The sequence below is a fragment of the Pan troglodytes genome, chromosome 8 (assembly GCF_028858775.2).
Source record: "Pan troglodytes isolate AG18354 chromosome 8, NHGRI_mPanTro3-v2.0_pri, whole genome shotgun sequence".
Classification (NCBI taxonomy): Eukaryota; Metazoa; Chordata; class Mammalia; order Primates; family Hominidae; genus Pan; species Pan troglodytes.
In genome coordinates this window covers 14,043,151-14,067,080 of record NC_072406.2, presented here as the reverse complement: position 1 = coordinate 14,067,080, position 23,930 = coordinate 14,043,151, and the positions used below count along the sequence as shown (strand labels likewise).

The window sequence follows — 23,930 nt, the reverse complement described above, 5'->3', positions numbered from 1 at the left end:
CAGCTCCTCTCCTCCCAACCCACCAACCACCTGCCTGCAAATTCTTCTTTCTTGGCATGGTTTTTAAATAACCTGGTAAACTCAGTTCTTACAGCCATTTTCTGAGAACTTAGCAGCTTAAATTCTCCAGTCCATGTCCAGAAAATGTCAAGAAAAATAGATTATGTCATATATTTACCTACAAGTTCATTCTATGAGCCTAGTACGTTTGTTCTAAGCCAATTCCATTCAACGATTAGAAAGGTAGTTGAAGAGATTTAACCAAAATCCCATAGGAAGTCAGGGAATACAAAATACAGTTCCTTAAATTCCTGCTTCAGATTTTCCCATTGAGTTACAGAAATATGCAAAATATGATAATATCCGTGCATTGTAGGATAATGAATTTTAATGGGCTTATAATCCAGCATCATCACTATCATCATCATCATCAATCAAATATGGCAAAGTGCACCCACATGGCCACATGGTAACTACTGTGGATATTATTATTACAATGAATACTAGGTTGCTTCACAGGCAGACTTTCTGGGATATGCCTTTTGAAGACAGTTTGAAAATCTAAAATTTATTTGGTGTTTAAAAATATTTTCTTCTTTTCTCATGCCTGTGGTTTGTTTCATTTTTGGTGCTCTCTCTCCCCCTTGTGATTGTAGCAACCATGCATCGCTTTTTAGATAAATCTTTAGCTCCCCAGGGGACAAACCTCTTGTTGTTTGTCTCCAATTCCTTTTGATTCTCCCTAAAAATAAAAGATTCACTTGAACAATTTTCTAAAGCACATCCTCATTTAGAAATGAGGATCTAGGGGGAGGAGCCAAGATGGCCGAATAGGAACAGCTCCGGTCTACAGCTCCCAGCGTGAGCGACAAAGAAGACAGGTGATTTCTGCATTTCCAACTGAGGTACCGGGTTCATCTCACTGGGGAGTGCCAGACAGTAGGTGCAGGACAGTGGGTGCAGTGCACCGTGCTTGAGCTGAAACAGGGCAAGGCATCGCCTCACCCGGGAAGCGCAAGGGGTCACGGAATTCCGTTTCCTAGTCAAAGAAAGGGGTGACAGACAGCACCTGGAAAATCGGGTCACTCCCACCCTAATTCTGCACTTTTCCAACAGGCTTAAAAAATGGCATACCAGGAAATTATATCCCACACCTGGCTTGGAGGGTCCTACACCCACGGAGTCTCGCTGATTGCTAGCACAGCAGTCCGAGATCAAACTGCAAGGTGGCAGTGAGGCTGGGGGAGGGGCGCCCGCCATTGCCGAGTTAGTTGTTTGATTAGGTAAACAAAGCAGCCAGGAAGCTCAAACTGGGTGGAGCCCACCACAGCTTAAGGAGGCCTGTCTGCCTCTGTAGGCTCCACCTCTGGGGGCAGGGCACAGACAAACAAAAAGACAGCAGTAACCTCTACAGACTTAAATGTCCCTCTCCGACAGCTTTGAAGAGAGCAGTGGTTCTCCCATCATGCAGCTTGAGAGCTGAGATTGGGCGGACTGCCTCCTCAAGTGGGTCCCTGACCCCCGAGTAGCCTAACTGGGAGGCACCCCCCAGTAGAGGCAGACTGACACCTCACACAGCCGGGTACTCCCCTGAGACAAAACTTCCAGAGGAACGATCAGGCAGCGGCATCTGCGGTTCACCAATATCTGCTGTTCTGCAGCCACCGCTGCAGATACCCAGGCAAACAGGGTCTGGAGTGGACCTCTAGCAAACTCCAACAGACCTGCAGCTGAGGGTCCTGACTGTTAGAAGGAAAACTAACAAACAGAAAGGACATCCACACCAAAAACCCATCTGTACATCACCATCATCAAAGACCAAAGGTAGATAAAAGTACAAAGATGAGAAAAAAAAACAGAGCAGAAAAAATGCAAACTCTAAAAATCAGAGCACCTCTCCTCCTCCAAAGGAATGCAGCGCCTCACCAGCAATGGAACAAAGCTGGATGGAGAATGACTTTGATGAGTTGAGAGAAGAAGGCTTCAGACGATCAAACTTCTTTGAGCTACAGGAGGAAATTCGAACCAATGGCAAAGAAGTTAAAAGTTTTGAAAAAAAAGTAGACGAATGGATGACTAGAATAACCAATGCAGAGAAGTCCTTAAAGGACCTGATGGACCTGAAAATCAAGGCGCAAGAGCTAAATGACAAATGCAGAAGCCTCAGTAGCCGATGCGATCAACTGGAAGAAAGGGTATCAGTGATGGAAGATCAAATGAATGAAATGAATCAAGAAGAGAAGTTTAGAGAAAAAAGAATAAAAAGAAATGAAGCAAGCCTCCAAGAAATATGGGACTATGTGGAAAGACCAAATCTACATCTGATTGGTGTACCTGAAAGTGATGGGGAGAATGGAACCAAGTTGGAAAACACTCTGCAGGATATTATCCAGGAGAACTTCCCCAATCTAGCAAAGCAGGCCAACATTCAAATTCAGGAAATACAGAGAACGCCACAAAGATACTCCTCGAGAAGAGCAGCTCCAAGACACATAATTGTCAGATTCACCAAAGTTGAAATGAAGGAAAAAATGTTAAGGGCAGCCAGAGAGAAAGGTCGGGTTACCCACAAAGGGAAGCCCATCAGACTAACAGCTGGTCTCTCGGCAGAAACTCTACAAGCCAGAAGAGAGTGGGGACCAATATTCAACATTCTTAAAGAAAAGAATTTTAACCCAGAATTTCATATCCAGCCAAACTAAGCTTCATAAGTGAAGGAGAAATAAAATACTTTACAGACAAGCAAATGCTGAGAGATTTTGTCACCACCAGGCCTGCCCTACAAGAACTCCTGAAGGAAGCACTAAACATGGAAAGGAACAACCCGTACCAGCCGCTGCAAAATCATGCCAAAATGTAAAGACCATCAAGGCTAGGAAGAAACTGCATCAACTAATGAGCAAAATAACCAGCTAACATCATAATGACAGGATCAAATTGACACATAACAATATTAACTTTAAATGTAAATGGGCTAAATGCTCCAACGAAAGGACAGACTGGCAAACTGGATAGAGTCAAGACCCATCAATGTGCTGTATTCAGGAAACCCATCTCACATGCAGGGACACACATAGGCTCAAAATAAAGGGATGGAGGAAGATCTACCAAGCAAATGGAAAACAAAAAAAGGCAGGGGTTGCAATCCTAGTCTCTGATAAAACAGACTTTAAACCAACAAAGATCAAAAGAGACAAAGAAGTCCATTACATAATGGTAAAGGGATCAATTCAACAAGAAGAGCTAACTATCCTAAATATATATGCACCCAATACAGGAGCACCCAGATTCATAAAGCAAGTCCTTAGTGACCTACAAAGACACTTAAGACTCCCACACAATAATAATGGGAGACTTTAACACCCCACTGTCAACATTAGACAGATCAACGAGACAGAAAGTTAACAAGGATACCCAGGAATTTAACTCAGCTCTGCACCAAGTGGACCTAATAGACATCTACAGAACTCTCTACCCCAAATCAACAGAATATACATTCTTTTTAGCACCACACCACACCTACTCCAAAACTGACCACATAATTGGAAGTAAAGCACTCCTCAGCAAATGTAAAAGAACAGAAATTATAACAAACTGTCTCTCAGACCACAGTGCAATCAAACTAGAAAGAAACTCACTCAAAACTGCTCAACTACATGGAAACTGAACAACCTGCTCCTGAATGACTACTGGGTATATAACGAAATGAAGGCAGAAATAAAGATGTTCTTTGAAACCAATGAGAACAAAGACACAACATACCAGAATCTCTGGAACACATTCAAAGCAGTGTGTAGAGGGAAATTTATAGCACTAAATGCCCACAAGAGAAAGCAGGAAAGATCTAAAATTGACACCCTAACATCACAATTAAAAGAACTAGAAAAGCAAGAGCAAACACATTCAAAAGCTAGCAGAAGGCAAGAAATAACTAAGATCAGAGCAGAACTGAAGGAAATAGAGACACAAAAAACCCTTCAAAAAATTAATGAATCCAGGAGCTGTTTTTTGAAAAGATCAACAAAATGTGATAGACCACTAGCAATACTAATAAAGAAGAAAAGAGAGAAGAATCAAATAGATGCAATAAAAAATGATAAAGGGGATATCACCACCAATCCCACAGAAATACAAACTACCATCAGAGAATACTACAAACACCTCTACGCAAATAAACTAGAAAATCTAGAAGAAATGGATAAATTCCTCGACACATACATCCTCCCAAGACTAAACCAGGAAGAAGCTGGATCTCTGAATATACCAATAACAGGCTCTGAAATTGAGGCAATGATCAACAGCTTACCAACCAAAAAAAGTCCAGGACCAGATGGGTTCACAGCCGAATTCTACCAGAGGTACAAAGAGGAGCTGGTACCATTCCTTCTGAAACTATTCCAGTCAATAGAAAAAGAGGGAATCCTCCCTAACTCATTTTAGGAGGCCAGCATCATCCTGATACCAAAGCCTGGCAGAGACATAACAAAAAAAGAGAATTTTAGACCAATATCCTTGATGAACATTGATGCAAAAATTCTCAATAAAATACGGGCAAACCGAATCCAGCAGCACATCAAAAAGCTCATCCACCATGATCAAGTGGGCTTCATCCCTGGGATGCAAGGCTGGTTCAACATACGAAAATCAATAAACGTAATCCAGCATATAAACAGAACCAAAGGCAAAATCCACATGATTATCTCAATAGATGCAGAAAAGGCCTTTGACAAAATTCAACAACGCTTCATGCTAAAAACTCTCAATAAATTAGGTATTGATGGGACATATCTGAAAATAATAAGAGCTATCTATGACAAACCCACAGCCAATATCATACTGAATGGGCAAAAACTGGAAGCATTCCCTTTGAAAACTGGCACAAGACAGTGAGAGGGATGCCATCTCTCACCACTCCTATTCAACATAGTGTTGGAAGTTCTGGCCAGGGCAATCAGGCAAGAGAAGGAAATAAAGGTTATCCAATTAGAAAAAGAGGAAGTCAAATTGTCCCTGTTTGCAGAAGACATGATTGTATATCTAGAAAACCCCATTGTCTCAGCCCCAAATTCCCTCAAGCTGATAAGCAACTTCAGCAAAGTCTCAGGATACAAAATCAATGTACAAAAATCACAAGCATTCTTATACACCAATAACAGACAAACAGCCAAATCATGAGTGAACTCCCATTCACAATTGCTTCAAAGAGAATAAAATACCTAGGAATCCAACTTACAAGGGATGTGAAGGACCTCTTCAAGGAGAACTACAAACCACAGCTCAATGAAATAAAAGAGGACACAAACAAATCGAAGAACAATACATGCTCATGAGCAGGAAGAATCAATATCGTGAAAAAGGCCATATTGCCCAAGGTAATTTATAGACTCAATACCATCCCCATCAAGCTACCAATGACTTTCTTCACAGAATTGGAAAAAACTACTTTAAAGTTCATATGGAACCAAAAAAGAGCCCGCATCGCCAAGTCAATCCTAAGCCAAAAGAACAAAGCTGGAGGCATCATGCTACCTGACTTCAAACTATACTACAAGGCTACAGTAACCAAAACAGCATGGTACTGGTACCAAAACAGAGATATAGACCAATGGAACAGAACAGAGCCCTCAGAAATAATGCCACATATCTACAACCATCTGATCTTTGACAAACCTGACAAAAACAAGCAATGGGGAAAGGATTCCCTATTTAATAAATGGTGCTGGGAAAACTGGCTAGCCATATGTAGAAAGCTGAAACTGGATCCCTGCCTTACACCTTATACAAAAATTAATTCAAGATGGATTAAAGACTTACATGTTAGACCTAAAACCATAAAAACCCTAGAAGAAAATCTAGGCAATACCATTCAGGACATAGGCATGGGCAAGGACTTCATGTCTAAAACACCAAAAGCAATGGCAACAAAAGCCAAGATTGACAAATGGGATCTAATTAAACTAAAGAGCTTCTGCACAGCAAAAGAAACTAACATCAGAGTGAACAGGCAACCTATAGAATGGGAGAAAATTTTTTGCAACCTACTCATCTGACAAAGGGCTAATATCCAGAATCTACAATGAACTCAAACAAATTTACAAGAAAAAAACAACCCCATTCAAAAAGTGGGCAAAGGATATGAACAAACACTTCTCAAAAAAAGACATTTATGCAGCCAAAAGACACATGAAAAAATGCTCATCATCACTGGCCATCAGAGAAATGCAAATCAAAACCACAATGAGATACCATCTCACACCAGTTAGAATAGCAATCAGTAAAATGTCAGGAAACAACAGGTGCTGGAGAGGATGTGGAGAAATAGGAACACTTTTACACTGTTGGTGGGACTGTAAACTAGTTCAACCATTGTGGAAGTCAGTGTGGTCATTCCTCAGGGATCTAGAACTGGAAATACCATTTGACCCAGCAATCCCATTACTGGGTACATACCCAAGGTATTATAAATCATGCTGCTATAAAGACATATGCACACATATGTTTACTGTGGCACTATTCACAATAGCAAAGACTTGGAACCAACCTAAATGTCCAACAATGATAGACTGGATTAAGAAAATGTGGCACATATACACCACAGAGTACTTTGCAGCCATAAAAAAAGATGAGTTCATGTCCTTTGTAGGGACATGGATGAAACTGGAAACCATCATTCTCAGCAAACTATCACAAGGACAAAAAAGCAAACACCGCATGTTCTCACTCATAGGTGGGAATTGAACAATGAGAACACATGGACACAGGAAGGGGAACATCACACACTGGGGACTGTTGTGCGGTGGGGTGAGGGGGGAGGGATAGCATTAGGAGACATACCTAATGCTAAATGATGAGTTACTGGGTGCAGCACACCAACATGGCACATGTATACATATGTAACAAACCTGCACGTTGTGCATCCTAAAACTTAAAGTATAATAATAATAATAAAATTTAAAAACAAAAAGAAATGAGCATCTAAAAACTATCCTTATTTACCTTGATATTGACCTCAAAAGACAAGGGTTTTATCTAGAGTTTTATATAGGTTAATAAGCACTGTAATGAAGAGTCTGATGACTTGGACTGTCAGAATTGGACCAGAATGTTTGGGTGGATTTGGGAGCATCTATGTAGACACAGCAGTCAGGAGTTTGAGGTTCTACACTTTCACTGTCTCAGGCACACTCTAAATCCACTACAGATCATTTATGGCCAGCTCCCTGCAATTGCTGGTTGGACTGGCATTTTGTTGAGCCTTAAGTGGCATCTTCAACTCCTTCCCACCTCTCACAATTAGCCAGGAAAGAGCCAGAGGAAATGGGCTCTGCAGGATCACCGACATTCAAGCCACCCTGGGGCTGCTCAAACTCATCAGGGAGCCTGTGGACAAGGCAGCCCAAGACTGAACACCTCCAAAAATAAACACTCAGGAGCATCTCATGCACCTGGCTCCTCAGGCAAAATTAGTCTAACCTGAAAGCTTTGGGTTAACTCCTAGGAACTAGCTGTTAATTAAAGCAGGGCCTCCCAGTTGTCATGGCATTAACAGGCTATCAAGTGTACTTCATGGAGAGTTAGTTGTGCAGTAGCAACTGGTAAAAATTTAGAAAGGCCTTACAATATAATAGGCAACTTTCAAGATCTCGAAAAAGACCACAATAGTTAAAACGTTGGGAGAATATAAGAATACTATAACAGAAATGGAGGGACAGCAACAACCACATTCCCTGAGAAAATATCCCCCAAATGAAAGAGTAAAGTCCCTAATATTGTGGTAATGTTGTAGAAACTGTTAGGTGTGATGGCTCCTCCATGCTTTCAATGTTGCCTTCCGCAGAAAGCTGATGTTCATAAAGACCCCACCTGCAAAAACTCAGTTTAAACCAAGTGTTTTGAGTCATACGAACTATTTTATGTTCAATTTATCATCACCACCATCATCACCATCATGACCATCACCACCATCATCACCATCATGACCATCACCACCATCATCACCACCACCATCACCACCACCACCATCACCATCATCCATCACCACCACCATTACCATCACCATCACCATTGCCATCATTATCTTCACCATCATCACCATCACCATCATCACCATCATATCACCATCTCCACCATCACCATTATCTTCACCATCACCATCACCTCCATTATCACCATCACCACCACCATTATCATCACCATCACCATTAAAGTTGCAAAGAAGAGATTTGTGCTTTATCTGGGGAAAAGCTGGGCATTATTTGCTGTGCCTGCCCAGGCTCAATACCTCTCATTTGCTCTTTTTTCCATGAATGACTCAAAGACCGGTCCAAATTTTCTCTCATCAAGTATCTAGTTGGTTACAAAGTGAAAAGCCATCTGAAGCCTCTCAAAGGGTTTTTTCTCCAAGGAATGCAGTGATCTTTCTTCCCAAGGCATAGCCTTAGGTACTATGAATGTATAGTGAAAGAATGTCAGCTCTTAGAGACAATTAGAAAATACACTGGAAATTACTTGGGATCTTTAGGAGAAAGTTGCTATATAAACCCAAGCATTAGTTACCATTCAGCACTGTATTAGTCCATTCTCACATTGCTCTAGAGAAACACCTGAGACTGGGTAATTTATAAAGAAAAGAGGTTTAATTGGCTTGAGGTTCCGCAGGCTGTACAGGAAGCATGATACTGGCATCTGCTCGGCTTCTGGGGAGGCCTCAGGAAGCTCACAATCATGGCAGAAAGTGACATGGCCAGAGCAGGAGTGAGAGGGCAGGGGAGATGCCACACACTTTTTTTTTTTTTTTTTTTTTTTGAGACGTAGTCTCACTCTGTCGCCCAGGCTGGAGTACAGTGGCACAATCTCGGCTCACTGCAAGCTCCGCCTCCTGGGTTCAGGCCATTCTCCTGCCTCAGCCTCCCGAGTAGCTGGGACTACAGGCGCCCGCCACCACACCCGGCTAATTTTTTTTTTTGTATTTTTAGTAGAGATGGGGTTTCACTGTGTTAGCCAGGATGATCTCAATCTCCTGACCTCATGATCCGCCCACCTCTGCCTCCCAAAGTGCTGGGATTACAGGCGTGAGCCACCGCGCCCGGCTGATTCCACACACTTTTAAATGACCAGATCTCATGAGAACAATTCACTGCCACGAGGACAGCACCAAGGGGACGGTAGTAAACTGGGCATGAGAAATCCGCCCCATGATCCAGTCATCTCCCACCAAATTCCACCTCCGACACTGGGGATTACATGTCAACATGGATTTCAGTGGGGACACGGATCCCAGCCATATCAAGCACTGTCAGTGGGGGAAAGTGAGGGGGAAATTCCATTTCCACAGCTTCTAAAACTTCAATAGGAACTTTCTAAAGAAAGCATTTAATATTCACTTATGTTATCATATGTATGTAAATGATATAATCACTATACTATTTTATATATAATTCAAATGCAAAGCAGTGGGCCATTTCCATATTACAATATAATCCAGATTTAATGTACAAGATTTTGGCTGGGTGTAGTGGCTCAGGCCTGTAATCCCAGCACTTTGGGAGGCTGAGGTGGGTGGATCACCTGAGGTCAGGAGTTCGAGACCAGCCTAGCCAACATGGCAAAACCCCATCTCTACTGAAAATACAAAAATTAGCCGGGTGTGGTGATGAGCGCTTGTAATCCCAGCTACTCAGGAGGCTGAGGCAGGAGAATCTCTTGAACCTGGGAGGCGGAGGTTGCAGTGAGCTGAGATTGCGCCACTGCACTCCAGCCTGGGTAACAGAGCGAGACTCCGTCTCAAACAAAACAAAACAAAAACATACAAAATTTTTTCAAAGAAAGAGAAACATAAATTTAAGCTTCCTCTTGCTCATGCTAGTTCTCCAAGTAATTGTGGGGAATGTGGTATAGGGGGGCGGGGGGTATCAAGGGGACCCTAGAAAGGAGAACACAGAACACCTGAGGGACCCACAGAGACCCACCAGAGGCTCCGTCACTTCTGGGCCTGGCGGAGCTCCTGCCCATGGCGACCCTCGGTAATTAGGGGACACAGCAAGAGCAGAGGTGCCCAGGCAACCCCAGCACCTTCACAGGAGCCACCTCGCCGACTCCTCACAGCCTGGGCGGCAAGCACTGCTATTACCCTCGTCATTAGAGGAAGTAACCAGGTCACAGTGACTTTGAGACACTTTCCCAAGGTTACACAGCCAGCTTACCATGGAGCCGGGATTGACACCTGGACCAGGGTAAGAGCTGAGTCCCACTCACCACCTATTTCTGCACAGCCCTCCAGCTAAGCATAAATATTTACATTTTTAATGGCTGAAAAGTGAGAAAAACGGTGTTTCACAACCTCTGAAAATGACACGTCCAACTGCGTGTTCAAGTCTGCATCTGTAAATGAAGCATTGAGGACGCAGTGGCCCCTTGCTGGCCTGAGCACGGTCCAGGCCGTGGCTGCACTCATGCAACAGAGGCGGGTGTTGGTGAAAAGAGAGTCTGGCCCATGAAGCCTGGGGTTTTTACTCCCTGACCCTTGACCGGGAAGTTGGCCCAGCCCAGGCGGGATGGTGTGGCTCTGGAGCCCACCCCCACATGGCGCTTATTTCTGAAGCCCCTTCCTCGTGCCAAACGCCCAGCCATGGCGAGGGGCCCTTTGACCTCTGTTGCAGTCCTTCCTCTTCTCCCACCTCCCAAAACCAAGGCGGCTTCCCTCTTCTCACCCCTCCCCGCCCTTTTATCTCCTAGTGCACAGCAGCAAACACCTCGTCAGGAAGTTCCGCGGGCACCTGCGCACCAAGATCGAGTCCGGGGAAGGGACGGTCCCCGTGCGTGGCCCCAGCGCAGTGCAGACCTGGGACGGCGTCCTGCTGGGGGAGCAGCTCATCACCATGTCCTGCACGGACAAGATCGCCAGGTGAGGCCCACGGCTTCCTCTCGAGGATGTTGGCTGCGGCCGGTGGGGAGTGCCAAGCCCCAGGCTCCCTGCATCCCACTTCTGGTGAGGTCAGTGATGCTGGGCACATGCAGTCAGGGCCCTGTGCCTGAGCCGTGGAACTCCACAGCCGTTCCACGTGTTCAGTCCCACACCCTGAGGCCAAGGCACCCCGAGTCCCCGAGGGAGCAGGGCCCTGCCACCCAAGGCTGCCGCTGCAGAGGCAAACAGCCCTGAGCAAGGCCCGGCAACCCCAGGCTGCAGCTGCATGGGGCAAACACAGCCTGGCCTGAGGCTGCCGGCCAGTCGGGGTGGCCATAGGCTAACGAGAAGCCAGGGCCTCCCTCCCCACTGGGCTTTCCACCAAAACCTAATGTCCAGGGACAGCCACAGGCCTTGAGGTCAGCTGGGTGGAACACCTTTCCCCCACCATCCCCTGAGATATTGTCTTCTGGGACGGAGTTTTCAAAGCCTCCATGTGGAGGTCTCGGGATGAGAGGCCTCGGCTGAGCTCTGTGCAGAGGAGCAGGAAGCTGCAGAATAGGCACCCGCCTCCCTCCCAGCACCTCCAGTCGCTGCCACACCCCGAGCTCCTGAGCTGCTCTGCCCAAGACCTCCCCCCACCTTGGTCTGACGCGTTGAGACCTCCCCCTACCTTGGCCTGATGCCCCGAGACCTCCCCCAACCTCAGTCTGATGCCCCAAGACCTCCCCCAACCTCAGTCTGATGCCCCAAGACCTCCCCCAGGTTAGTCTGATGCCCTGAGACTTCCCCCAACCTTGGTCTAATGTCCCAAGACCTCCCCGTCCTCGGTCTGACCCCGAGACCTCCCCCACGTTGGTGACACACCCACATTGGTGACACCCTGAGGCCTCCCCCACGTTGCTCTGAGGCCCCGAGGCCTCCCCAACGTGGATCTGAGGCCCTAAGACCTCCCCAACGTTGATCTGAAGCCCCGAGACCTCCCCCACGTTGGTCTGACGCCCTGAAAGCGCCATCCCCAATGCAGGACATTTCTGTAACTTTGGTTTGGAAAATAGGGGTCACAGGTGTGGGGACAGCATGAGTTTCCCTAAAAGAGCCATGAATTCCCCACAAGCCTGATAAACTAACAACAATGTGGTCACAGGAAGTCTGGGTTGAGGGACCCAGAACACCCTTGGACACTCCGGTCGTCCTGTTCCTCTGTCATCTGCAGCTGGAGTGAAAACAATGCATTCGGTGCAAATGTGGTCTCCGGGCGCCACCCCCAACTCCCAACGAGGCTGTGGCCCTGAGACCCTCTGTAAGGACGTTTTGTGGTGGAGCCAGGCAGGAGATGCAAAGGTTGGTCCCCAGGATGTGCAGGAAGGAGGCTGAGTGGGGAGGGCCAGGAAGCCCAAGGCCTGAGCAGGACCCGGGGCATCACCTCTGATGCTTGCATAGAGGCTTTTGTGCCCATGGGGTCCTGGGCTCCCTACAACCACAGCACAATCTGGGGAGAGAAGGGAGAGGGTGGGTCCAGCCAGCCCCCATAAAATCCTCTTCAAAACGCAGCCACCCGGGGCTTCTAGCACAGACGGATGCCCATGGGGCAGGCAGTGCCTGCACGGGACAGGCACCTGCCATGTGCCTAACAGATAACAGGACGACTGTTTACCCATCCTAAACCCGAGCGCTGGGCCCTGGCCCATCCACAAAACCCAAGGGGCTGGAGGTCAGGGGGGTGACATCAGGGGACACAGAGCCCAGGAGAAAACGGGAGACCCCCGCCGCACCTGCCCCCGCCCCTGCAGGCCCCTACAGCTCTGCTCCCCGGGATCTACACAGACCGGCTTCTGGACTCCAGGCAGATGAAACCCCAGCCCTGACAACAGTGGTTCCACCTTCTCATGGAAGTCGTGGGAGAGCTGGGGAAAATGGTGCCCTTTCCTTCCCGGCTCTGGGCACTCCCGGCTGGGGAGCCACAGGGTCAGCCTAATGACAGTGGACCAAAGCCGTGGTTTCTGCATCAAAGGGACCAGCCCATTGTCGACAAATAGCTCATTCTTCAGAAGAAAATGTATTCTTCCTTTATAATGTTTTCATCTATTCATGATGAGGAAAAAGCAGTAATTTTCACCTCAACTGAAATTCTCTTGGTGCCCTAAGATAGCATTGGGTTTCTAAATTTACTCTCTGGTGCCCCAGAAAAATGAAGTAAATTAGCACCTACAGAATTGAAACTTGGCCATCCCTGGGATCTTCAACATCCATAGATGGTGGACTAAACACAGGTGCAAACCCACGCAATGCTGGACACAGGTGCAAACCCACGCAATGCTGGACACAGGTACAAACCCACGCAATGCTGGACACAGGTGCAAACCCACGCAATGCTGGACACAGGTGCAAACCCATGCGACGCCGGCAGGTCCAGGCACAGGTGCAAACCCACGTGACGCTGGGTACAGGTGCAAACCTACACAACGCCAGAAGGTCCAGGCACAGGGGCAAACCCACGCAACGCTGGCAGGTCCAGGCACAGGTGCAAACCTACACGACGCTGGACACAGGTGCAAACCCACGCGACGCCAGCAGGTCCGGGCACAGGTGCAAACCTACACGACGCTGGACACAGGTGCAAACCTACACGACGCTGGACACAGGTGCAAACCCACGAGACGCTGGACACAGATGCAAACCCACACAACGCTGGCAGGTCCAAGCACTCAGTGGCCACTCAAGGGGCAGGGTTTTCTCTCTGTAACAAAATCTCCTTGAAAAACAAAGGTCTACACTGCTTCCTGGCCAGGGGCTTTCAGTGTCTGGGATTTGGGGGTGATTCTAGACTCCTTTTGAAAAGAGAATACAAGTTTGTGGAAATTGTCACACCCGTGGCTCTGGGTGGCTAGAGTGAGAATTCCTGAATTTGTCCAGGAATTAATCCTAAGCGCCCGCCGGGTTAGAACAGAGTTGCGTCCTCTCTCTCCATTCACAAGTGCTTCACCCCTGAGTCTGGTGACAGGACAGGGGTGCAGTGGACAGGGGGGTGCCCAGGTGTGGGGGCACAGGCAAGGCTTGAAATGCCCCCAGCCACTGGCCCAGGCCCCTCGAAGCCCAGCCCACCTTCTGGTTCTGGTACTGGTTCTCTCCTGTCTTAGACTTGGCTTCCCCTTGTCCCCATCATCTCTTCCCCCTCCTCCTCTCGCTCTCGGCCTCTCTATGTCTCTGCGTCTGTCTCTATGTCTCTCCCTCTGCCTCTCTGTATCTCTCTCCCTCTGTCTGTCTCTAGCTTTGTGTCCATCTCTGTCCTTGTCTCTCTCTTTCTCTGTGTGCCCATCTCTGTCTCTCTGTCTTTGTCTTTTTATCTCTGTCCTTGTCTGTTTCTGTCTCTGTCTTTGTCTCTCTCTCTGTCTCTGTCTCTCCCTCTCCATCTCATCCTCCTCCCTGGCTGTGCGTATCTCATCTCTTCATCTCTGCTCCACTCACCCTCCCTCACTGATGAGCTCCCTGAGCTGCTCCTTCTGCCTCCCTCCCTCTTCCCCAAAGCCTTTCCCTCCTCGAGTGCTGCCACGCTGTTCCCTGCATGGAACCTGCAGGGGTTCAGTTCCAGGTACTGTCTGCTTCTGCGTCTGAGTTCTGACCTCCAAGGGCTCACCGGTGCCGCTTGGCTGCAGGGTGCCTGCCACGGTGGGGTGGACTCAGGGCCGCTTGGCTGCAGGGTGCCTGCCACGGTGAGGTGGACTCAGGGCCGCTTGGCTTCAGGGTGCCTGCCACGGTGGCGTGGACTCAGGGCTGCTTGGCTGCAGGGTGCCTGCCACAGTGAGGTGCACTCAGGGCCTCTCAGCTGTAGGGTGCCTGCCATGGTGGGGTGGACTCAGGGCCACTTAGCTGCAGGGTGCCTGCCACTGTGGGGTGCACTCAGTGGCCCTTGGGGGCCCTCAGTCAACAGCCCTTGTTGGTTTAGCAGGAGGGGGAGGAGGGGCAGCCATGGTCCCGACAATGACAGAAGTGGTGCCACCACTCGGAGCCTCTGCTCTGGGCCAGGCACAAGCAGTGACATGGGGACACAGCCTTTGGCAAGAAGGTACTTGTGTATCTGCCAAAATTAGACCTGAGCATAGACCAGGATGTCCCTGCTAAGGCAGGAGCTATTTCAGAATTGCGCCGCACTTGCCGTTTCTGAGCAGAAGCATATGTTATGCTGATGATTCCAGACCATAAGCATCTGGGCCGTGCGTTATTTGTACAGAGAGACCATCTGATAACGTACGTGTTCATCTGTTTTCTATCCTGCACAAAAACGAAAACTAAACCTAGGGCTTAAATAACAGTCAACATAAAGGACCCTTCATACACGAATACGGATGAAATATTCTAAGTCAGGGAGTTAATGACAGTCACGGCTGTGTGGAGAGTGGAGTCTGAGGACATGGAGGTGGAAGTCACCGTCTGTGAAGCGGCAGGAGGGCACATGTGGCCGTGGAAATGACCTCATGTGAGGCACCATGCCTGGCGCAAGACGCACAGGAGCCAGCGTCACCCTGAGGGCCATGGTGAGATGTGCAGGCAGTTTCGAAAGGTGGTTGTCAAATAAGTCATTATTAAAAACTAAATTACATAAACTTAGAACTAAATATAGTGGCACAAAGGTAACAGGTACTCAAAACTCACCACTCCAAATTATTTTACTGTTATTTGTGCTCTTGAAATTATTTACACCTCTTGTATCTGTGTGGTGGAAATACCACAAAATCCTGCTGTTTTCCAAACCCCTTCATCGCTGCCCAAACCTGCTCAGTGACCTCACACTGGGGCCTTGAAATTGGCCACAGTGATGGTGCTTACACCATGGAAATTGGAAAGCTACACACACGTGATTGTTTCTTTCTTTCGAGAGCTGATTGTTAGCAGCATACCATGGTCTCGTCCAGAAATAACATATTTGAGGCTGCTGGGAGTCCACTCTCTGACCCCGGGAGGCCCTCACCCTCCTTAGAATCCATCCTTCCCACCAAACTCTAAGCTTCTGGCAGGTGGGGACCTTGTCTCATTCCATGTCATGCATTCAGTGTCTGGCACGGTGGGTGCGGGAACATAGCAGGCATACATAGATCGATAGATGACAGACAGATGGATAGAGATGACAGATAGATGATACAGCACATAGCAGGCATACATAGAACAATAGATGACAGATAGATGAAGATGACAGATAGATGACAAAGAGATTATAGATCAGATGATAGTTAATAGATGATAGATAACAGATGACAGATAATAGATGATAGGTAGATGATAGATGATAGATAATGATAGATGACAGATGAAAATTAGATGATAGATGATAGATTAGATAGATGATAGATTATAGATTAGATGACCAATCGACAGATGATAGAAGATAGATAGGAGGGAGGGAGGGAGCGATGGGAGGCTGAGCCACAGCAGGAGAGGAGAAGGGCTTTGAACCCCTCACAGTGCCATTGGCAACACCTTGGTGGGCTGGCAGGGAGAGTGCCCGGAGCCTCCCTGGCACAGGCTGGCAAGTGCAGCCTCCGCGTTGCCCTGGTGCTAGCTGCAGCAGCCTTCAAGCACCGGCTGACTTGGCTATGATGGCTCCACTGAGACTCGTCCTGAGGAGACGTCTACACCATGGAGAGGCCCCAGCACAGGAAGGGGCTGCTTCCAACTGTCCCCACCTTTCCATCTGCCTGAGGCCCACCTACCAGGCTTTTTTACACCCCCACGAGGTACAACGTGCTCCACACGGTCCGCATCCAGGAACCGCTCACTGCGCTCATGAACGAAGGAAACCTGCTCTTTTGTCAGAAGGGCCACAACGTAAAATAGGAATCGCTGCGGCGTGATTGATGATGCCCTGGGAACTGGAAGTTGAAAGGACTGCAGGCTTCTGACGTGCCACGCAGACGACTTTGCGGAGGCGAAGCGTGCGTCTTCTGCTCAGCCACTAACTTTGGCCAGGGCTCCAGAGGTATGTGTGCTGCTCATACATTTTAGGGATGTGCTAAAACCAGTGAAACCTACAGATTTTCTCTCCTAGACAGCACGAGTCTCATCCCACACGAGGCCGGGAACCCGTGGTCATATTTGCTTCTTCGTTTAGAAATTTCTCTGGGAATAGACGCAGTTCTGTTTGAGCAGCCATGAGATTAATGTCTGGCTGGCTTTTGATCTCCGACTTCGTGCCACTTTCATGTATTAAAATGAGAATAAATGGATAGAATTGTATGTATCATTAAGGTACAGAAAGTGTGTCCGCCAGACAAATAGGTCATTCTCTTTGCAATTTCCCTTTGATATCAATGAGAAATGATCTTTTGTATCAAAAGATCCAAACAAACAACACAGCTACATTACTTCCCACCTACAGATCAAAAGTAATGCACAGGCATCACCTTTAGGATCAATAATACCCATAGTGATATTCTTGGGTGACAGCAGACCTTCTTCTGGGTACGGAATTCCATGAATAATAATAGATTTCACTTCACAATGTCAGTGGTAAGATCAGTTTACAGCAAAATATGAAAGTGTGTGATAGAAATCTTGAAATTTTTCCAGTGGCTTAGAATGAGCCGTAAAACATTGTGGAGAAACCTTTTGTCACATTTCCTTACACATCATCTGATGTCCCCTCCGCCCTCTGTGTGGGCTTCTGGCCTCCTGCGGCCACAGTCGTTCAGTGCACCAGGGCACGGGAGAGCACTCAAGTTGGGAAAGGGTGTGGATGACAGTGTGGTGTGGGTGTGTGGGTGTGGGCCAAGCTGTAGGTGTGGGCATGGGTGATGGTGTGGGCATGGGTGACGGTGTAGGTGTGGGCATGGATATGGGTGATGGTGTGGGTGTGGATGTGAGTGTGGGTGATGGTATGGGCATGGGTGTGGGTGACAGTGTAGGCGTGGGCATGGGTGTGGATATGGGTGTGGGTGATGGTGTAGGCATGGGCATGAGTGTGGATGTGGGTGTGGGTGATGGTGTGGGTGTGGGCCAGGCTGTAGGTATGGGCATGAGTGATGGTGTAGGTGTGGTCATGGGTGTGGGTATTGCTATGCGTGATGGTGTGGGCGAGGCTGTAGGTGTGGACATGGGTGATGGTGTGGGTGTGGGTGATGGTGTGGGTGATGAAGTGGGTGATGAAGTGGGTGATGGTGTGGGTGATGGCATGGGTGTGGGCGAGGCTGTAGGTGTGGGCATGGGTGACAGTGTAGGCGTGGGCATGGGTGTGGGTGATGGTGTGGGTGATGGTATAGGTGAGGCTATAGGTGTGGGCATGGGTGATGGTGTAGGCGTGGGCATGGGTGTCGGTGATGGTGTGGGTGTGGGCCAGGCTATAGGTGTGGGCATGGGTGATGGTGTAGGTGTGGGCATGGGTGTCGGTGATGGTGTGGGTGATGGTGTGGGTGTGGGCGAGGCTGTAGGTGTGGGTGTGGGTGACGGTGTAGGCGTGGGCATGGGTGTCAGTGATAGCGTGGGTGATGGTGTGGGTGTGGGCCAGGCTGTAGGTGTGGGCGTGGGTGACAGTGTAGGTGTGGGCGTGGGTGTCGGTGATGGTGTGGGTGTGGGTGATGGTGTGGGTGGTGGTGTGGGTGTGGGTGATGGTGTGGGTGTGGGTGACGGTGTAGGCATGGGCATGGGTGTCGGTGATGGTGTGGGTGATGGTGTGGGTGTGGGCGAGGCTGTAGGTGTGGGTGACAGTGTAGGCATGGGCATGGGTGTCAGTGATAGCGTGGGTGATGGTGTGGGCCAGGCTGTAGGTGTGGGCATGGGTGACAGTGTAGGTGTGGGCATGGGTGTGGGTGACAGTGAAGCCATCCCCACACCTAAGGGCTGAGGCAGGTCACCCTGTGCTGATGGGGTTGTGATTCCCTCTCAGGCGCCCTCAGCGTTGCTCTGGGGATCACTGAACGAGTCGTTTGTCTCCATCCTGTGTGTCTCCCGCAATGCACACCTAATGTTCTCCGCCATTCAGAAGGATCTGGGGGTACTGGCAGCCACACGCCCCTCACTGCATCTGAAATCCACCGTGGTCTCTGGGGACCCACGATGAACCACAAGAGGATACCCTGAGCCTGTTTGCTGGGCAGAACCCCCACCCCACCTGCCTCAGTGCCCTGACAGCACCGACCACTCATCAGGCTCCGGGCGCCCCAGCAGAGAAAGCTGTGGGCCAAGCCCCTGCTCAGAAGCACCTCTTCCTGGGCCAATGGCCTGTGACCATCTCGTCTCCCCCGACAAATCAGGCCCTCCCGGAGGGCAGGAACCAGGCCCTCCCTGTGGCACTTAGAACTGTGTCCTCACATCTCAGGGGCTCAGCAAACACCACTGACTTGATGATTACATGACAACTTAGAGCCCATGGGTGCTGCCTGGTGGCTAAGACCAGCCCGGAGGAAATGGCCTGATATGCAGCCAGGCCCACTGGGGGTCCAGGCCATGAGAGGACGCTCTAGAGTCCCATGTCCCTGAGGCACCTCAGTCCGCCCAGGGCCTCGTGCTGATGCAAAGGGGCTGGGGAAGCAGGGAGGTGAGAGGATGGGAGGCAGGGACAGAGCCCAGCATGGGGCCCGGCTGCCTGCACCTGAGTGCTGGGGCCAGGGACAGACACGCCCAGGTGTCCTTGGCCTCCTCTGTGACCTCAGGGGCAGTGGGTGCTTGGAGGACAGGGACCCCGGGGGGTGGCACCAGCCACATGCACCCAGGGGAAGCACGACCCTGCAGACACCTTTTCAGACTCTGGCCTCCAGAACTGGGGGAACATCCCTGTTTCAAGCCACCCCACTGTGGTTGTCCCACAGCAGCCCTAGGACGCTGGCACTGGCAGGCGAGAGAAATCACCTATCCGGTCTTCAGGAAATCAGAGAACAGATAAAGTCACAGTAAACTCGATTCCTAAAATCCTACCACCACCATAGCCCTGGGAAGATGGGATGGAACTGCAGAAAGTGGTAGTCACAGGTCAATGAGAATTGACCTGCAAAGCCACAAGGTAAGGTTAAGGAGTGCCCTAGAGACCAAACCCTGCCCCTGCGTGGGATGAGGGTCGGATGCCGCAGGCATAACAGTCCCATCCTGAAGGCCTGTGGACGCGGCCTGTTTTTCCAGCTCTATGGAGCCAGGCTAGACTCTCACTAACAGCCAAACCCCAGGCTCCTAAAAGAATGGGGAAAACTGCAGAGGTGCTTTTAGCTTTTGTCTCTAAGATTAATCAAACATTGAGTGGCATATAAAAAATCTAAATCTCCTGGAACTAATGTTCCTTCAGATATGGTTTCTAATTTTAAGTACCTGAGCTTGATTATTGATCACAATGTGTCTTTAAATGAACAGATTAAAACTTTCTCCATGAAAATGAACCATAAGAAATTACAGCTGCTCTCTGGAGAATACGGCACTGGCTGATTTCTAAACCTAAATTTTAGCCTGTGCAGAGTGCCGTCTCCCCCCACCTAGAGATCAGCTGCTCCATGTTCCCTCAACAACAGCTTCTCGTGCCTCCTCTTGGCCACGCAGCCCACCTGGGAACAATTCTGACGCCTTCCTCCATGATTTGTTGACTCCACTGAGGTCGAATGAGTGATGTTCATTGTTCTAATCTCAGAGTGTAGGCCCTTCCTAACAGAACTGCTTTTAAACACCGAACCCCAAGTTCCCCCAGTCCTGTTTAAAAATATTTTTACTCCTTTTAAAAGAGTAAAATTGTACAGATTGAGATGAAGTCTTGCTCTTGTCACCCAGGCTGGAGTGCAATGGTGTGATCCCGGCTCACTGCAGCCTCTGCCTCCCAGGTTCAAGCAATTCTCTGCCTCAGCCTCCCGAGTAGCTGGGATTACAGGCGTACACCACCATTCCCGGCTAATTTTTGTATTTTTAGTAGAGACAGGGTTTCGCCACGTTGGCCAGGCTGGTCTCAAACTCCTGACCTCAAGTGATCCACCCGCCTCAGCCTCCCAAAGTGCTGGGATTACAGGGGTGAGCCACCGCGCCCGGCCTTAAGTGACATAACACCTCTAGTGAGGAAAGAAGCAGTGATCAATTCACTAACACTTATCAAATAAAAAAGTAATAATGAAACAATCAGCAGCCCCGCTGCCCCCGCGGCTCGGCCCTCCTGCACCAGCACCACCGACCTCGGCCACAGCTCCTGAGACCAGAGCCCAGTTCCTGGGGGGACCCCGCCCAGATGCTGTGGAGACGGCAGAGGGTGACAAGCGCAGCCATCTGCAAGGTAAGAACTGGAACTCCAGTCAGGGGGACAAGAGAAAACACGAGGCCGGGCTGAGTGGGGACCTGGGATGCTCAGCAACGACGCAGACAGTGTGGACGCCACCAACCCAATACAGAGACGCAGAGACGGAGGCGCAGGGCTGAGGTACCTGAGTCACAAGGCGTCATCTCACGGCCGCCATCTTCACAGAAAGAACCAAAGGTCCCCGGGCTGAGTGAAAAGTGTCCTCTGTCCCCAGAACCAAGAGGCCCACGAGGGGCCACCGCAGTTCTCTCAGACCGCACAGGCACGAGGAGGAGACGCCCCAGTTGGAGGAGACGCCCCAGTTCTCTGAGACGCACAGGCACGAGGAGGAGACGCCCCAGTTGGAGGAGACCTTGCAGTTCTCTGAGACGCACAGGCACGAGGAGGAGACGCCCCAGTTGGAGGAGACGCCCCAGTTCGAGGAGACCCCGCAGTTCTCCGAGACGCACAGGCACGAGGAGGAGACGCCCCAGTTGGAGGAGACGCCGCAGTTGGAGGAGACGCCCCAGTTGGAGGAGACGCCGCAGTTGGAGGAGACGCCCCAGTTCGAGGAGACCCCGCAGTTCTCCGAGACGCACAGGCACGAGGAGGAGACGCCCCAGTTGGAGGAGACGCCCCAGTTGGAGGAGACGCCCCAGTTCGAGGAGACCCCGCAGTTCTCCGAGACGCACAGGCACAAGGAGGAGACGCCCCAGTTGGAGGAGACGCCGCAGTTGGAGGAGACGCCGCAGTTGGAGGAGACGCCCCAGTTGGAGGAGACCCCGCAGTTCTCCGAGACGCACAGGCACGAGGAGGAGACGCCCCAGTTGGAGGAGACCCCGCAGTTGGAGGAGACCCCGCAGTTGGAGGAGACGCCCCAGTTGGAGGAGACCCCGCAGTTCTCCGAGACGCACAGGCACGAGGAGGAGACGCCTCCAGTGGGAGAGCGTGGCCCTGCACAGGTAGCCGGCTTAAGGAGGAATCGTTAGGACCCGGGAATGGAGAGACGCACCTGGGGATCATCCTCTTCACTCTTGTGCGAAGGAATTTTACATTTTACCAGCGTGTTGCAGGGTAGACTTGGCCAGAGAAATATCAAGAGAAAGGGAGTTGTTGAGATGGGTTTTTCAGAAGAGAAATGAGATATGTGTGGCCTGGAAGTAATTTACTGAAAACAATCGGAAGCGGCTGAATATCCCACCCACCCCACCTGAGTCCAGCTGCCCCATGACTCCACCTGACCCCAACGGGCTGCCCCGTGACCCCACCTGACCCCAGCGGGCTGCCCCGTGACCCCACCTGACCCCAGCGGGCTGCCCCGTGACCCCACCTGACCCCAGCGGGCTGCCCCGTGACCCCACCTGGCCGCAGCGGGCTGCCCCATGCCCCCAGATGCCTCACGTCCCAAACGTCAGCAGTCAGGATGGCATCTACCCAGTCTCGGTCCATCCCGGCCGCCACGCGGAACACACTGGCCCACGACAGGAATCCGCTCCTCTTGGTGCTGGAGGCTGGAAGCCAAGGTCTCTGCTCCAGCAGTTTCCGTGTCTGGTGAGACTGTGCTTCCCAAGTGGTAACGGCACCCTGTGCCGCGTCCTCCCATGGTGGAAGGGGCTGGGGAGCATGCTGGGAGGTGAGGATTCCATGTGAATTTTTGGGAACACAAGCATTCGCACCGCAGAGCCTGGGGTTGTGCACTGTGCTCCCTTCCCCTTGGCCTGACCTGTGTGAGCTCCTGGGGAAGCTGTGGGCAACCCAGAGACCCCTCAGGCTGTGCCACGGGCTCCAGTGAGTTGTCTCCTGCTGTGAAGCAAACCACCCCAAAACCCTAGGGCCACCTAAAACCTGTTGTTTTAGGCAGCCCTAAAACAACAAGGCCCTCGTGTACTCCCAAGCCCTCCCTTTGAGCTTGGGGGTTGGCTCACTTCATCTCCACGTGGCGCCAGCCGAGGCAGCCCCCGGGCAGCAGGGACCCCTTTCCTGGCAGATCAGCTGGGGCGGTTGGAGGCCCTGGATCCACTTCACGGACTCAGGAGTCTCTGCAGAATGGCGGCCGGGACCTAAGGGAGAACCCAGGAGGTCAGGGGACCCAGTCCCAGGTGGCATCATCCCAGCACCTCAGGCTGAGGCATCCCAAGCTGCAGAGGCTCAAGGCAGGTGCAGGCCCACCCTGTGGATGTCACAGTCACGTTGAGGAAATGCCTGTTGGGTGGGGTCACTGAGAGCCTAGCTGGTTTGTTTCCACCTTTGAACACAACACAGCTGCTGGCGAAGGGACAAACTGTCTGTCAGTTTCCTCCTACGCATCAGTCACCTCCATCTGCACACCAGACCCGTGCTCAGCAATGCCAGGAGATTTAAACCACAGGCACCTGAGGGCCAGGCAGGGGCAGCCCAGCAGGAGGCAGTCACGATGGTGCTGGACACAGGAGGGGACCTTGGAGGGGACAGCTTGAAAGCCCTGTGGTTTTAGAGCAGTCACAAGCGTCCTACACAATGTGATGGATGAGGCCGGCAGGAGCCAGTGAGGGGCAGAGCGCCCACGCGGCAGAAGGTGCAGGTGGGGCAGCTGTGGCCTCCTGGCCCTGACGGTGTCCCAGCAAGCCAGGCCTGCTTCAGAGGCACGAGAGCTGTGGGACTCATGGTCAGGCAGGCCAGGGTGTCAATAATGCACCATCATTTATGTAACCAGTTCCCTGTTAAGACGCACTCAGGTGATTTCCCATTTCTGCTTTGCCGTGCTCTGTCTGCTTTGCAATTACAAACAGCCCCTTCAAGACTGGCCCCATCCATACA

General features: G+C 50.4%; 2 protein-coding genes across 2 annotated transcripts in view; one reads left to right on the top strand and one right to left on the bottom strand.

Annotated features, from left to right (window-relative positions):
• Positions 1-23,930, bottom strand: part of WDR37 (WD repeat domain 37) — a 215,128-nt gene that overhangs the window by 35,638 nt on the left and 155,560 nt on the right. The window lies entirely within an intron of this gene.
• ADARB2 (adenosine deaminase RNA specific B2 (inactive)) overlaps positions 1-23,930 on the top strand; it is a 592,089-nt gene that overhangs the window by 541,906 nt on the left and 26,253 nt on the right. Inside the window, exon 7 of the mRNA XM_016962550.4 lies at positions 10,735-10,903. Within this exon, the coding sequence (XP_016818039.2) occupies positions 10,735-10,903 (169 nt within the window). The remainder of the gene's footprint in view (positions 1-10,734; positions 10,904-23,930) is intronic.